This window comes from Cavia porcellus, unplaced genomic scaffold, assembly GCF_034190915.1.
Source record: "Cavia porcellus strain 051 isolate PalLab524CR breed Dunkin Hartley unplaced genomic scaffold, mCavPor4.1 scaffold_1, whole genome shotgun sequence".
Taxonomy (NCBI): domain Eukaryota; kingdom Metazoa; phylum Chordata; class Mammalia; order Rodentia; family Caviidae; genus Cavia; species Cavia porcellus.
In genome coordinates, this window is record NW_026947484.1 from 232,460,796 (window position 1) to 232,475,338 (window position 14,543).

General features: G+C 35.5%; 1 protein-coding gene across 3 annotated transcripts in view; it reads right to left on the reverse strand.

The window, feature by feature from the left end:
- Ppp1cb (protein phosphatase 1 catalytic subunit beta) overlaps positions 1–14,543 on the reverse strand; it is a 40,051-nt gene that overhangs the window by 5,591 nt on the left and 19,917 nt on the right. For all 3 annotated transcript variants that reach the window (XM_005005044.4, XM_005005043.4, XM_005005042.4), the window contains exons 3-7: positions 12,622–12,753; positions 10,559–10,789; positions 7,784–7,888; positions 6,539–6,610; positions 2,399–2,550 (exon numbers count right to left, since the gene is read on the reverse strand). In XM_005005044.4, the coding sequence (XP_005005101.1) occupies positions 2,399–2,550; positions 6,539–6,610; positions 7,784–7,888; positions 10,559–10,789; positions 12,622–12,753 (692 nt within the window). The remainder of the gene's footprint in view (positions 1–2,398; positions 2,551–6,538; positions 6,611–7,783; positions 7,889–10,558; positions 10,790–12,621; positions 12,754–14,543) is intronic.

The following is a 14,543-nucleotide window of genomic DNA, read 5'->3' on the forward strand; positions in this document are numbered from 1 at the left end:
TTGCTTTGTATTTTTAAACTGTTAGTATATTAAAACACTGAAATACTGAAAAACAATGGAAAAATTATTCAGTTATACAGCTCATATTTTTCTGTTTTTTGAGGCCGGTAGGGTCTGTTACTGTGTAGTCTGGGCTAGTCTCAAACTTGTAGCTATCTTCCCACCTGCTGAGTGCTGGGATTACAGGTATGTGCCACCACACCTGGCCATATCATACTCTTTTAAAATTAGCTGACATAGGGGCTAGGGATTTAGCTCAGCAGCATATGTGCCTGCCTTGCAAGTGTGCAGTCAATTTCCGGTACCAAAAAATTGACACAGCCAGGCATGGTGGTGCACTCCTGATTGCACTCAGGAAGCTGAGGCAGTAGCATTATTGCAAGTTTAAGACCAGCCTGGGCTATAAAATGAGCCCAAGGTCAGCCTGAACTGCATAGTGAGACCTTGTCTCAAAAAAGACCATAAAAACAAAAGCAAAAACCTCAAAAACTGCCAGACCAAATTATTATGTAATTCTTTCCTTCATACACTTATGCATAATGATTTTTAGAATCTATTGTTACCTAAGTGACTTAATTTATGGTTCTCAGCTCCACAGATGCAAGAGACAGGCAAGAACATGTAAGCATGATTATTTTTTGAAGCCTATCTTAGGTATCATTTGGCAAGCAAAACTATATTGTAACGAAAACAGCACCTCCAAAACTGTTTAGTTTTAAAAATAATTTCCACCTTAGTATTGGGAACATGCTTCTTAAAATTTACCTCACAGTACAATTTAGATAGTAAGCTTTTCAGTCAAGACTGTAATCACTTTACCTCACTTGGCAGAGTGTTTGGCACTTAGAAATGTTTCTCAGTTTTGCTTATTCATTTTTTTTTTTTTTTTGGTATTGAGGACTAAACTCATGACCTCATGCATGCCAGGCAGGCACTTATGCTGCTGAGCTAAATCTCCAGCCCAAGTTTTTGAATTTGTGATTACTAGAGACAACACAATTAAACAGAATACAGTTTTGGAGATTTGTGGACAAGACCATGCCAATGAAGGTAGTTCAATGATGTGATTTCTTAAAATAATCATTTGTATGTGAAAAGACCAGTGAATGAAGATCATGGTTGGAAAAAACATGTGGGAACTTTAGTTAGAAAATTTGGCAACTTTGACCTGGTATGTAGCAGAACACTTAATTATCAAATCATACATATGAAGCTCACTGATTAAGAAAGCAGGTGAGATATAAAATGCAGAAAACAGGGCCGGAATTACAGTTCAGTGGCACAGTGCCTGCTTGTGCAAAGAAATAAAAATAAATAAAATGCAGAAAACAAACTATTCATTTTGATTTGTCACTTAGGATCACACAAAGAGTGGCTCATGACTGTAATCTCTGCAGGAGGACCAGAAGTTTAAGGCTGGTGTATACAATTTAGTGAAAACCTGTCTCAAAAAACAACAGAACAAAATAGGGTGAAGTATGTAGCAAACAAAGTAGTACAATGCTTGTTAAGCTGCTTTAAGAACTTAGGTTTAGTCCTCAGTAACACATATCACACACACACACTAGACAGAAGTAGTCAAGGGTCATGGGGAGGGAGTAAAGCCTCCGAGAAAAGGTAATTAAATTACTGTGAACTTTAGTATATTTTCCTTTAACATAGAATAGCAAACAATCTTAAATATGCTTATAAACTTCAAAAACATAGTAACTTCCAATGTTTATGTTCAGTAGAATTTTTTTTTTTGTACCAGGAATCAAACTCATGACCTTGCACTTACTAGGCAAGTGCGTGAGCCCCTGAGCTAAATCCCTGGCCAAAATGGTGATGTTTAGAAATGCCTTCCAATCAGTGTACCTTATACTGATTGTTTTGCTTGTTTTACAAAGCCTGAACATTTTATGTCATAAGATGATTATGTATTTGCAAAAAATGGACATTCACACCTGACAATGATTTTATCACAGCTAAAGTGATTAATGATATTCTGATGTTACCTATGACACAATAAAATTCCTCAACCATCCCAAACATTTCTTATGGTTTGTTCTGATTAAAAAAAAAAAAAAAAAAAAAAAATCAATGCTTTATGGATTAACCTGTTCTCAATAATAACAAAAAAACCTAGATCATGCCTAGAAAACTTTATCAAAGCACTGATTTTAGAACATTTTGTTATGGTTCTATCACACTATACTATGAAGACATAGTCTTCTGAAATACTACATTACATAAGAAAAGAGTTAACAAATCACTGATTGAAAGTGTAACGTCTTGGTACCCACGACTCTATCGCTCACTGCTTCTTGTGTACAAATCAATTTTGTTTCCTCAAAAATAATATGAGAGGACTATGGGAAGTTAACAATAAAATATCCAAGAGTCTTATGTTTCATACCTGATGAGCTCGACAAATCAAGTCTAAATCATGACGATTCAGAAATTTACTGACTACATCAGCTCCAAAAGTGAAGGAAACACCACGATCATTTTCTCCCCAACCTTGCACATCCTTATCTGGGTCAGACCACAGCAAATCACAGAGCAAACCTGTAGAAGACATAAATAAAACAATAAAAATGAAACAAAATGTACACAGTAAAGCATATCTATATCCCATTCTACTTCTTCCCTCTTAGTCTGATTAAAGATTAAAATAATAATAATCTTGCCTTCAAATACCCCAACTTATCTGTCTTAACTATTCTTTGTTAAAGCAACCAGACAAATAAGCTTGCCTGGCCTCTTAAGGCAGTACTTTTCAATACTTTCTCATATAAGAAATACACGCACGGCACACTGTGCACAACATACAGAAATCCTTTGTATGTAGTTTCTTCATTTAAATAGCCAATTGATCCAGCACCACTTCCTGAGTAATTAGTTCATCCTTTTCTTCTAGAGCTACACTAATTCTGAGCACTATAGTCTATTCTATTCATCCTTCAGCCATTGTCACACTAGAGTTTTCAAGTAAGTCTTTAGGCCCAGTATCCCCACTTAATTCTTCTTCTTGGTTACTTTGAATCCTTTGTTCTTCCATATAAACTTCAGAATCAGATTGTTTAAGTTTAGGAAAAACTCAATTGTAATCCAGTAGAACTGTATTTGATCTATAGGTAAATGTGAGGAAAGAAAACATTTTCTACTGAGGGCTGAAGAATTAAAAAAAAAAAAAAACAAAAACAAAAAACAAGAACAAATGTGGATGAAGAAATCAGAAATCATATTACATTCCTGACTTTATTAATGCTTTGGGCCTAGGAAAAGAGGTCAGGACTAGAACTTACATGGTATTTTTATCATATTAATAGAAGAAATCTCAGGAAGGACTTGGGACTACTTTGTCTAAAGACCAGTAAATAAACTCTAAAAAAAAAAAATCCAACATTTAATAGGCAGGCAGAAGAGGGAAAATGAGAAAAATTACAGAAGAGGAATATTCAAATCAAGGGGAAAAGGTTAGCATAATGGTACTGTGAAAGGGGAAAGACCTGTCAATACATAGGAAATGACATAGCTTTAAGTAGCAAAAAAAGGGGAGCAGGACAAAGACCTGTGGCACCTCTAATTGAATAATCAGATCTTAAAAACACTCTTGATGGTTTAAAAGTGAGTACATAAAAACTGAACTGTAGTGAGATAAGAGAGAGAGACTGTGATACTAAGTAAATTTCCAAGAACTATAGCGGTTAAAGATCTACATGTTTTATAGAATGAATCAGATTTAAAATTTTAAAAAAAGAATTCAAAGCCAGGCATGGTGGCGCACACCTATAATCCTAGCACTAGGGAGATAAAGGAAGGAGAACTGCTGAGAGCCTGAGGCCAGCCTGAACTACACAGCAAGACCTGGTCTCAAAACACACCCATGGGGCTGGGGATTTAGCTCAGCGGCATAAGCGCCTGCCTTGTAAGCAGGTAGTTGTGAGTTCGATCCCTGGTACTGATAAAAAGGAAAAAGACAAAACAAAACAAAACAAAACAAAAAACCACCCACACACACCCATAAACTTCCTAAAATAACTTAGGAGAAAAGGAGATTTTAATTTTCAGTGATAGTCTGTTCAGTTATAGTCTGTCTTGACAGAATTCTTCAATTAGTGGCAATGTAGTCTTAATTTCTATCACTGATATTTCCTAAACTGTTTTTTAAGAAATTCACCAGCACATGGAAAATCCATTGGGGGACCCAATTCATATGTCCTTTCTGGCTGAAGATGACTGAATTTACACACCCAGCTGCTATTATGTTTATACTTCTCAGTTTCTTTCCAAAGATGAAGCACTAAGCCAAAAGGCCAGTGATTAGTTATCTATAATTTCACTGTGACAATAAAACTGCATGAAATTAGAATGCAGGGTTTAACATTTGGGAAAGCATGACATGAGCAAGCATGATAACATGTTAGGCTACTGTTTCAAAGAATTCATAAATTAAATTTCTGAAGGCTGCACAGAACAAAGATCAATAACTACTTTATCCATTCTCTGGCATCTCAGAAACTTTCCGTGAAGTTCATTAAAATGCTGAAAATAAAAACCTAGTATGGTCACCTCAAAACTGACCTACAGAAATACAACCATATATAAATATAAAACTACACAAATGTACAAAAATTCTATGAATATACTGCATCTTTTAAAAATGCTACTTTAAATATACTATTCTATTAAGTTTAAACATACTTAGTAATAATCATAATCAAAGTCTATGCCAAAAACCCTGTTTTCCCTCTTGTATAACTGACACAACTTATGTTATTTATGCTGTAAAGCAATTTATTACAGCATGCAGATCTGGGATGCCTTACTGGTATCAAAAGAATAAACAACTACTATATATGTAGCCATGAAGAGCATTTAAAGTGGTATCATACGACTTTCAGTACATCAAGTAAAGCAGTCCAATAACACTGAGGACCATCATCTTATACGTTACAGGGCATTTTTTCATATGTAGTATATTTCTAACATGTAACAGAATTGAGCTCTTCTACTACTTCTACTACTTCAGACAATTCCTAGTACGAACATATTCAGATTTGCTGAGAACTGATAAATACTATACATAAAAGGGTCGATCTGATGACACACATGGACAATTTAATACAAGAAGGTACTTTTGCTTTTAAAAACTCCTTTGGCAGAAACTGGGTGTACTGGTGCATGCCTGTAATCCCAGTACTTGGGAGGGCTGAGGCCCTGTCTACAAAACGAAGTCTTCTGCAGAAAAAAGAGGAGGGACAGTTTTATTCACATCAGTGTTTTTAATAAGGTGAAGATAAGACATAATAAAAGTGTATCTATCTTTGTTTCCATTTTGTCCTGGCACACTCCTGCACTTTCTTCAAAGACGAGAGTGTCTTTTATTATTTGTTACAAGTCCCTTTCTACGACTGGCCCTATGAATACAGTGATTCACACTACGATCTCTGGAAAGCTCCAGGATGGGATCTGGTCACCAGAAACATTGAATATGATAGAGTTCTATAAAAAGACTCTTGAACACTGAGAACTGGTGAGTGCTGGTTGGTAGTGAAGCTTCGGTGTTGGGAAGGAAGCTTGCCCATGGATAGTACAGAAGCTCTGAGTTAGCTGCTCCCATGACCTCCCAGCTCCATCTCTCTTCTATTTGACTGTTTTTGAGTTTTAACCTTTTAACGAACATGTAAATTATTGAAGGAAAGGATTATGGAAATTTCTGAATTCATAGTCAGCTGGGCAAGGTAACCTAGGGACACCACTGGCAGCTGGCATCTGAAATGGAAGCAGTCTTGTGGATTGAGCCCTTAATCTGTGAAGTCTCTCCTAAACCTGGGTGGGAGCCGAATCAGAACTGAACTACCTATCCCAATAGTATTGGAGAACTAGGTGTGGTTTGGGAAAATCACACGTAGTGGTTGGTGTCAGAAGCCACACAAAAAGGTGTTAATGTCTTAAGCTAACACTAAGTGAAGCAACTATATTTAATCCAGCAGGTCTTCATGGCATCTTATATGAATTCCATAATTAGATACCTTAGTATATATGCTACTCAAGTAAAAGTACCATCATTTTAAATCAAAAAGTTAGGCTAAGTGGTAATGGCATCTATCATTTATTTATAAAATTGCATTAGGCTCATTTGTTAATAGTGTTTTATCCTCAGCTGTACTTATTTTTCTCCAACTGCTTCACTATTTTCTCCAATTGCTTCACTTTTTTCAAAAAATCTCACACATAATTATCATATAGTTAACCACGGGACTTTAGAGCCTTAAGAGTTCTAAAAATATGAAATATAGATGATGTAGAACATAAAAAAAACTACATAATTTACAGGAAAGCAGCTGGAAAAAAAAGGAGATGAGAGGGAGGGAAGAAAAGTTACTTAATTTAAAATATCTTGACTAATTTAGCAGGCAAATGCCAATATGAGTGACAGAATTTAGATAGGAAAATAAGCAGAATCCACAGTAGTCCTTACGTGTAACAAAATTAGTTTGACAGACTCATACTACGGTTATAAAACAATTAAATTTCTCTATATACTTGCCTGTATCAGGGACATCAGTGGGTCTCATGATTCTTCGAATTTGCTCCATAGATTGCAGATCTGGTGACAGTCCTATTAATAAGAATAGAGGATTTAATCCTGATATTTGACAAAACATGTCTTCTCTGTCTTCTCTAGCAAGAAAATATAATTCTGTTCTACTTCAAGATTTTCCAAAGAAAGATCCCCATTATTCTCTTCTCCTCCCTCCCTGCCCTTCAAATACACAAACAGACTCAGCTGCAGTACTTTCCATTACTTTTTGCTATTTTGTTACCCCTTCATGTAAAACATTCCAAGTTAAAAGGTCTCAGCTGGTCCTCTCCAGCATACCCATTACTTAACCAAGGCATTAAATGGTTGATCAGGATAAACAAGAAAAAGAACATCAATATACTTTAGAATATTTAAAGTGGTACACGTATACGAGCCATTATTACTCTCTACTGGTAATCCAAGCACCATAAAGAACACAGCTAACACTGGTATTTTGTACTGTTCTTAGCTATACTAACATGCAGTGCCTTAAATGTTTACTATCTACTGGAAAACGTTTCAATTAATACACTGAATTATGTTCTGTAACCCTCTGTAACCCTCTGGACTAATAAAGTGCATGTATCTTTTCAGCGTTTTTTCATTTTAATTCCATTTATTAATGAAAAAAATTTCTTGTATTACTTTCACTGAATTTTTTCTATACAAAAATCCAACATGATTATAACATTCAATAAAGTTGTCTTGCTACCTATTCAGATTTCTACAATGTGATCTCATCATTCCCCAGTGTGCACTTGATAGTCTAGTCGGATCAGTCCTCCCATTCTCTAGAGACTGTACATACTGTCTCATTTGTTCTTTTCATCGCTCTAAAATACTTACTTCTATATAGTAAGACTGTCTCCAAAAAGAACAAAAAACAACAGAAATAAACAAAAACCAAACATACCCTCTTCCCTTTCCTGACTTCTCATAATTGCTATCTGTGCTTCCATAACTAAGTCATAATTAAAACTTTATTACCCAGTGTAGCTATCTAGCTATTTACTTATATTCATCCATCCATCCATCCATCCATCCACCCACTTATTTATTTTGAGATGGGGTCTCACTATGCAGTGCTGGCTGAGAGTTCAAGGCCAGCCTAAACTACATAACAAGACTATCTCATGAATGAATGAATGGTCTTTAGTGAGTAATGGAAGAATAGCAAGAAAAACTCTTAAGGCTAATTTATTATTTTACCTCCATGACAACAGAAGATCTTCTCATCCACAATGGCAGCTATAGGCAGACAGTTAAAGCAATCAGTGAAGGTCTTCCACAATTTAATATTAAATCTTCGTTTACCTATAAAAAGAACATGCAAATAGAACATAAAAATTTAAAATTGTTATTATTTCAAAGCCACAGAATTATTAACTATTTCAACTTTCTTTTGTATACTTAACTAGCATTTGTTTTCTGTATGTGAAGTAAGCTGTAAGAATACACTATATTGGAAAAAAAAAATGCATCATGAGGACTGAGAAGGTAGTTCAGTGGTAAAACACTTGCCTCACATGTTTGTGGCCCTGGATTTGAATCCCAAAATCTCACAAAAAGTTTTATTAAAATACTGCTGGGTACAGTGGCATATACTTGTAATCTTAGCATTCAACAGGCTGAGGCAGGAGGATCACTGAGTCCAAGGCCAGCTTGGGCTATAAAGACAGTTCATGGCCAGCATGGACTACACAATGAAGGGCCTGTTTAAAAAAAAAAGAAAAAAAACACCAAAGAAGGAAAATATTCAGCACCTTTGGTAAAGTTACACTTGGAAGATTACGGTATGTTTTATGCAAGAAATACATCAAATGATTTTGTCTTTCAAGATCACTATTTTTTAATTCTTTTTTTTTTTGCCTTTTTCCTTTTTATTGGTACTAGGGATCGAACTCACAACTGCCTGCTTGCAAAGCAGGCGCTTATGCCGCTGAGCTAAATCCCCAGCCCACTATTTTTTAATTTTACAGAGAAAAATAAAAAAATTTCAAAACAAGATAATAGAAGGGTAACAATGGTAAATACATTATGTATTGTTATCTCTACTCAGAGTATGAGATACAGCGATTTAACTTTGCAAATGGTATTATCACAAACCTTTCTTTTCAATGAACTCAAGTAGTAGTATCTTGTGTTTGTGTGTATACTTATTTTTTGCTATCCCCTTTTCTTCGTTCCCTCATTCCAGTATCTCTTTCCTTTTGAACAGTTTCTTCTCATTTTACAGTTTCTATTGCATGTTTTAGATATCTTTCGTATCTTTCAACTTCTCACACTAGGGAGTTAAGATCACTATTATAAAGCAATCCTGAAATAATCTAATAAGCTATTATTTTTCCTTGAACATGCACACTAAATATCTAGCCAAATAAATGAGTAGAACTAAAATGTGTACCTTTGGACACTATCTTTTTAAACTATAATGCGTTAATACACTAAAAACTTACTGGTAAGATTCACTTTTCAGATTTACAGTTATAGCAAGTGAAAAGGTATAGAAGCTGTAATTTTCTTGTAGCGCAGCTTAAAATAACTACAACGAAGACAAAATGAAATGTATGTTCACCTTTATAAGGAGTCACTAAATTTTTCTGATTTGGCATCAAGTTCAATTTTAGTAAGCCACGGAAACAGGTAAAAGACACAAGTCCTAATTTCCTATGTTTTTATGACACAGCCTGTCTCTCTCTTTTTTTTTTTTTCCTTTTTATCGGTACCGGGGATCGAACTCATGACTGCCTGCTTACAAGGCAGGTGCTTATGCTGCTGAGCTAAATCCCCAGCCCCCAACACACAGCCTGTCTCTTAATGACTCAGTACAACTCCAAGTATTATTCACAAGCTGCTCCTCTATGCACTAATTCTGACTGTCATTTCTATCTTGCAGCATATTCATACCCTTATTTTCAACCTTTAAGAATATACTGTACCTATATTGTGATGTACTTTTAATAAGATGATTACAGTTTCATGTACTTCAACCCACCTTTTCTCTGCAGATCTGATTCAAACAATTCTAACTACATACTGTAACACACAGGGAGGGATGAAGAAAAAGAACCAATAAAGATGTGTTACGTACATATACCAACTACCACCACATGTGGTGCTGCACATCTGTAATCCCAGCATTTGGGAGGCTGAGGCAGGAGGATCGCCACAAGTTCAAGGCCAACCATTTGCTGTATACTAATTTGGAGCCCAGGGTGAACTACATAGTTAGATCCTGTCTCAAAAACATAAAACAAATGTACCAACTCCCCATAATAAATGTAATTTATGTATCATGAACACATACTAATAAAATTTTTTCTTAAAAAGGAAACATACAATGTATGATCAAATGTAGAATAATTTCCATTAGAACATAAGCTCTATGAGAACAGAAATCACCTGTCTTGAGTACTGCCGCATTGCTAGTGTTCAAAAGTGACGTATATACCACATCTTCAAACATTTTTTAAATTATATGACCTCTAGAGTATAAGTGTGATTAGGACTCTACTACATGTAAAGATAGAAAAAACAGAAGTAGATTCTAACAGGGAATTCCGCAGAAATAAGGAATAAATTCAAGTAGAAAAATTACTGCAAATGATTCTAATTATAACTAACAGAACAAGCTTGCTCACATGTGAGCTAACAAAACTAGAAAATCAGTTTGAATGTAGCAGGGTAATTTGACAAACTCTGAGTTTTAAACAGTCTTAGTAGAAAACCAGAAGCCAATCTATAATGATCTCTGCTTCACTAAGAAATTTTTACTAGGCAAACTAACTAAAATACAGTTCTTCAGTCAAGTAAGCTGTAGTCAATCTGAAATAAGATCAAGGAGATCCCAGGATGCCAAATAATAATAATGTGTTTTCCACTTTCAAGCCCCCTCTGCCTAGGGGTTGTTACTAAATGGAAAGGAATTAGAGAATTATACAATTTTTTTTCATCAACTACTTTTCTAAGTTTTTTTTCACTTACATTCATCATAGAATCCATAAATGCGATTGATGCTAGCACATTCATGGTTTCCTCTTAAGAGAAAGAAGTTCTCCGGATATTTGATTTTATAGGCCAATAGCAAACAAATGGTTTCCAAAGACTGCTTTCCTCTGTCCACATAATCTCCTAAGAAAAGGTAGTTGGCTTCTGGTGGGAAACCTCCATATTCAAATAATCTCAGCAAATCTGTATATTGTCCATGAATATCTCCTAAAATAGAAAAAGTCAGTTTAGAAAAATCAGCTGCTATGAAATGGCTCCTAAAGCTTATATACTACTACACAATCACCTTACCTGAAGTGTAGGCCTAGTGACCTTCTTCTAACAAATCAGGCACAACAAAAGGGACACTGAGTGTAACTTCCAAAGTTAGGATTTAAAAGACTGTGACTTTTAAAAGACTTGCTTGTATCACACCTTCTTCCACAGGTGCTGGGTGCTGACAATGTCTTACGGAAAAACCCACGCAGCAAAGAAGTGAGGGAGGCTCTGGCCGCGAGTTCATTTGGAACTGAGACCATCTTTCCTCTGTCGGAGGGGAAGGAACTGAAACTCCTCATCGCTGGGCCTTCAGAAGACTGTACCCACCCCCCCTTTCAAACCTTGACTGGACTCCGAACCGGGACCCAACAAAGATGGGCCCAAATTCCTGACACACAGAAACTACGAAATGATAAATTAGTGTTTTTTTTAAACATAGAAGTTTTGGGCAATTTTTAAATATGACAAAGAGTAATTAATGTTACTTTTATGGCAGTTCAACTTAGGTGGTACTCTGTTATGTCAAAAAGCAAGAACTAAGAACTATGGAAGTAATTTTTATTACAATCAAGTTATCTCTATGCAATATTTAAAAGAATACCTTTAAGAGTACAAATAATCTCTAACTTAGAACATCTGGACTTAGGATTTGCGACTTCATGATTGTGAGAAAGCAAAATATAGTGAGCAGGAACTGTACTCTGAAGTTTGATCTTTTCTTGTGATAGCAGTATGAGGTACAATACTCTTTTTTGAGATACTGGGCATCAACAGCAGCAAGCTGAAGCTCCCACTCAGCCATGTAATGGTTGATGGAAATGACCAACATTTGTGTACTATGTTGTTAAACTATGCTTTTGGTAGGTTAGGTGAATTTAATTTACAATGGGTATACTGGGATACAATCCCACTGTAAATTGAGGAGCACCTGTATTTTACTTAAAGGCAACATTTTACACTAAATTGCTTAGCAAGCCAGAAATCCTAATCCATTCAACAAACATTATTTATCTTATAATTGCTGGGTATGGTACAACAACAGAACACCAAATACCTGATTTAATAAACTGCAAAGAAAGAGAACAGAAAGTATGTAAGAGACACACTAAGCACTTTAATATTACATAGTACGAATACAATCACCCAAGAAACATTCAGGAAAAAGGATTTCTGCATTGTTTAACCAAAAGCCAGTACAATACATTACTTTTATTGTAACAATGAGCTGATCACTCAATTTAAGGACATATATCTTTAAGTCTGGTAAAAATTCACTTTAAGACAAATATAATCACAACCAAGTAAGAAAACCAAGGATACTATCATGTCAACCCTCAAAATTTTGTGTTGTTTTCTAAGCAGTGCACTAGCATCTTCATTTTTCCATATCCTTAAAGATATAAAATACCAATTTTGGCTTTTTTTGTAATCTAATTAGGAATTTTAATCTATTATTGTGAGGACGAGGCCCTGATGTTTAACGGTTATTTTAATTTCTTCTAGAACTTCCTCTTCCTAGTTTTCATTCTTGTCACTGTCGTTTTCTGATTTCTAAGAATCCTTTATAAATGGATGGCAATTTTTTATATGTTGTAATACAGCAAGTAGTCTTTCTAACCATTTTTATAGAAGTTTTAAATTTTATATAATTTTATTTAATACAATCTATAAATGTTACACAAAATTAAAAAGAAAACATTTTCTTTAAATCATTCTGATTATAAATATGTGAGGGAAAACATGACTCAAAGAATTGTGTCCAACTTTTTCCATTTACCTACCACAAATTTTCAGTGGTGCCTCCAATTCCAAAAGAATAGGTTGGCTGAGAAAGATCTCACGAGACTTGATACATAAACCTCGAACTTCTGCTTCCGTCATCTGCACAATTTTTCCTGGACGACATCCTCGTACTAATAAAACAATGAATGAAATGGTTAGGAAGAGTCATATCTGCATTTTGAAGATCAGAAAAGTCAAACAGGTCAAAAACTACCCCACTGGATCCAATAGCTAACAATAGTAAGGCATTTTATATCTTAGGCTTCTATCTCCAATGTTGCTGGTTTCTGATGATGCTCCTCAAGTCTACTGCCAATTAAAAATGTAGTCTTTATTTTTTTCTCTCTAGGGGCCAATCTGAAGTCTCCTAGCCCAAGACACCTGAAAAGTTTCAGGGACAGTACCCTTGAGCTTTCAGGACAGTACCCTACCCTCTCAGCAAAACAAGTCTTGCATCTAGTAGGAAAGCAAAATAGCATCACTAAAAATCAGTGGCTATAAACACTGATCACAGGTGTGCACATCTGTAACCCCAACACACTGAGAGGCTAAACTAGCAAGACGGCAAATCCCAGCCCAGTCAGGGCAACTTAGGGGACCAAATATCAAAACAAACAAACAAACAAACCAACCAACCAACAAACAAACTGGCTGGGTATGTAGCTCAGTGTGAAGGTCTTAGGTTCAATATCCAGTGTGGGGTTGGGGGAGGTTAAAAAGTAGCTGTGGATTAAGTGTTTTAGCTTCATAACCTTTCCTGGAATTTTAGCAACCACCACCTTCATTTGCTGATTTAACATCTCTCCTCCAATAACTTGTATTCATTTCCTCCCATCTTTATTTCCACCGGCTCATTCCATTCCATCTTTAAATGTACTTTATTAATTCTTAACTGAAAAGGCAGTTAGACCTTTAAATGCAAAAGCTGTACACTCAATACACACACACACACACACACGTTTGTTGTGTTTTTGAGACAAGGTTTCACTGTGCAGTTCAGGCTGGCCTTGAACTTACTTTGTAGCCCTTGCTGGCTTTGAACTCACAGCAGTCCTCCTGCCTCAGCCTCCCAAGTGCGTGTGCTGCCATGCCCAGCTCAATTAATGTATTAATGTAAAAATAACAAGGATATTAAGCAAGAGACAATATACAAATATGCTTTAGCAAATTTGACAATTAATAAAACAATTCCTGAAATTCAAATCAATGATCAGCAAAATTAGCCCTCAAAATTCCCTTTTTTTTGGTCTTTTTGAGACAAGGTCAAATGCAGTTCAGGCTGGCCTTGGGCTCACTGTGGCCCAGGCTGGTCTCTAACTTGCAAACTATTCTCCTAAAAATTACCTACTTCTGAATCTAAGACCAAAAATGAAATTTAGCTTCGTATCTTCTACTAAGCTCCTGGAATATTGGCTTGGCTTAGATTCAGGAACAAGTCTTATCTTAATCTTGGGATTAGTCTTAAATGGGTGAAAGTTTAAAGGGTGGGGAAAGTTTTCATCTTCAAGGATGAAGGATCTCTGGTTGCTTTCAGATGACAAATACACATCTGTAAGTTATTACTCAGTAAAGTTAATAAATCATTCAACAAGTACTTCGAGTCTACTGTGTATGAGTTGTTAGGGATACAGACAAGATTTATTTAAAATGTTCAAAGCTAGACACCATGGGGTACACCTGTAATCCCAGCTACTTGAGAGGCATAGGCAGAAAGATTGCAAATTCAAGGCCATCCTGAGCAACACGGCAACATTATCTCCTTTAAAAAAAGATCACAAATTATTTTGTAATTTCACAGTAATAAAGTTAGGGCTTGATGGTGCTCATTCAAATTAGTCAAAAGGCTAAAGGATCACTTCAATGTGTCAACTTAACCCGACCAAATTATAATGAATATTTTACCTTATACATCTTTTACCAA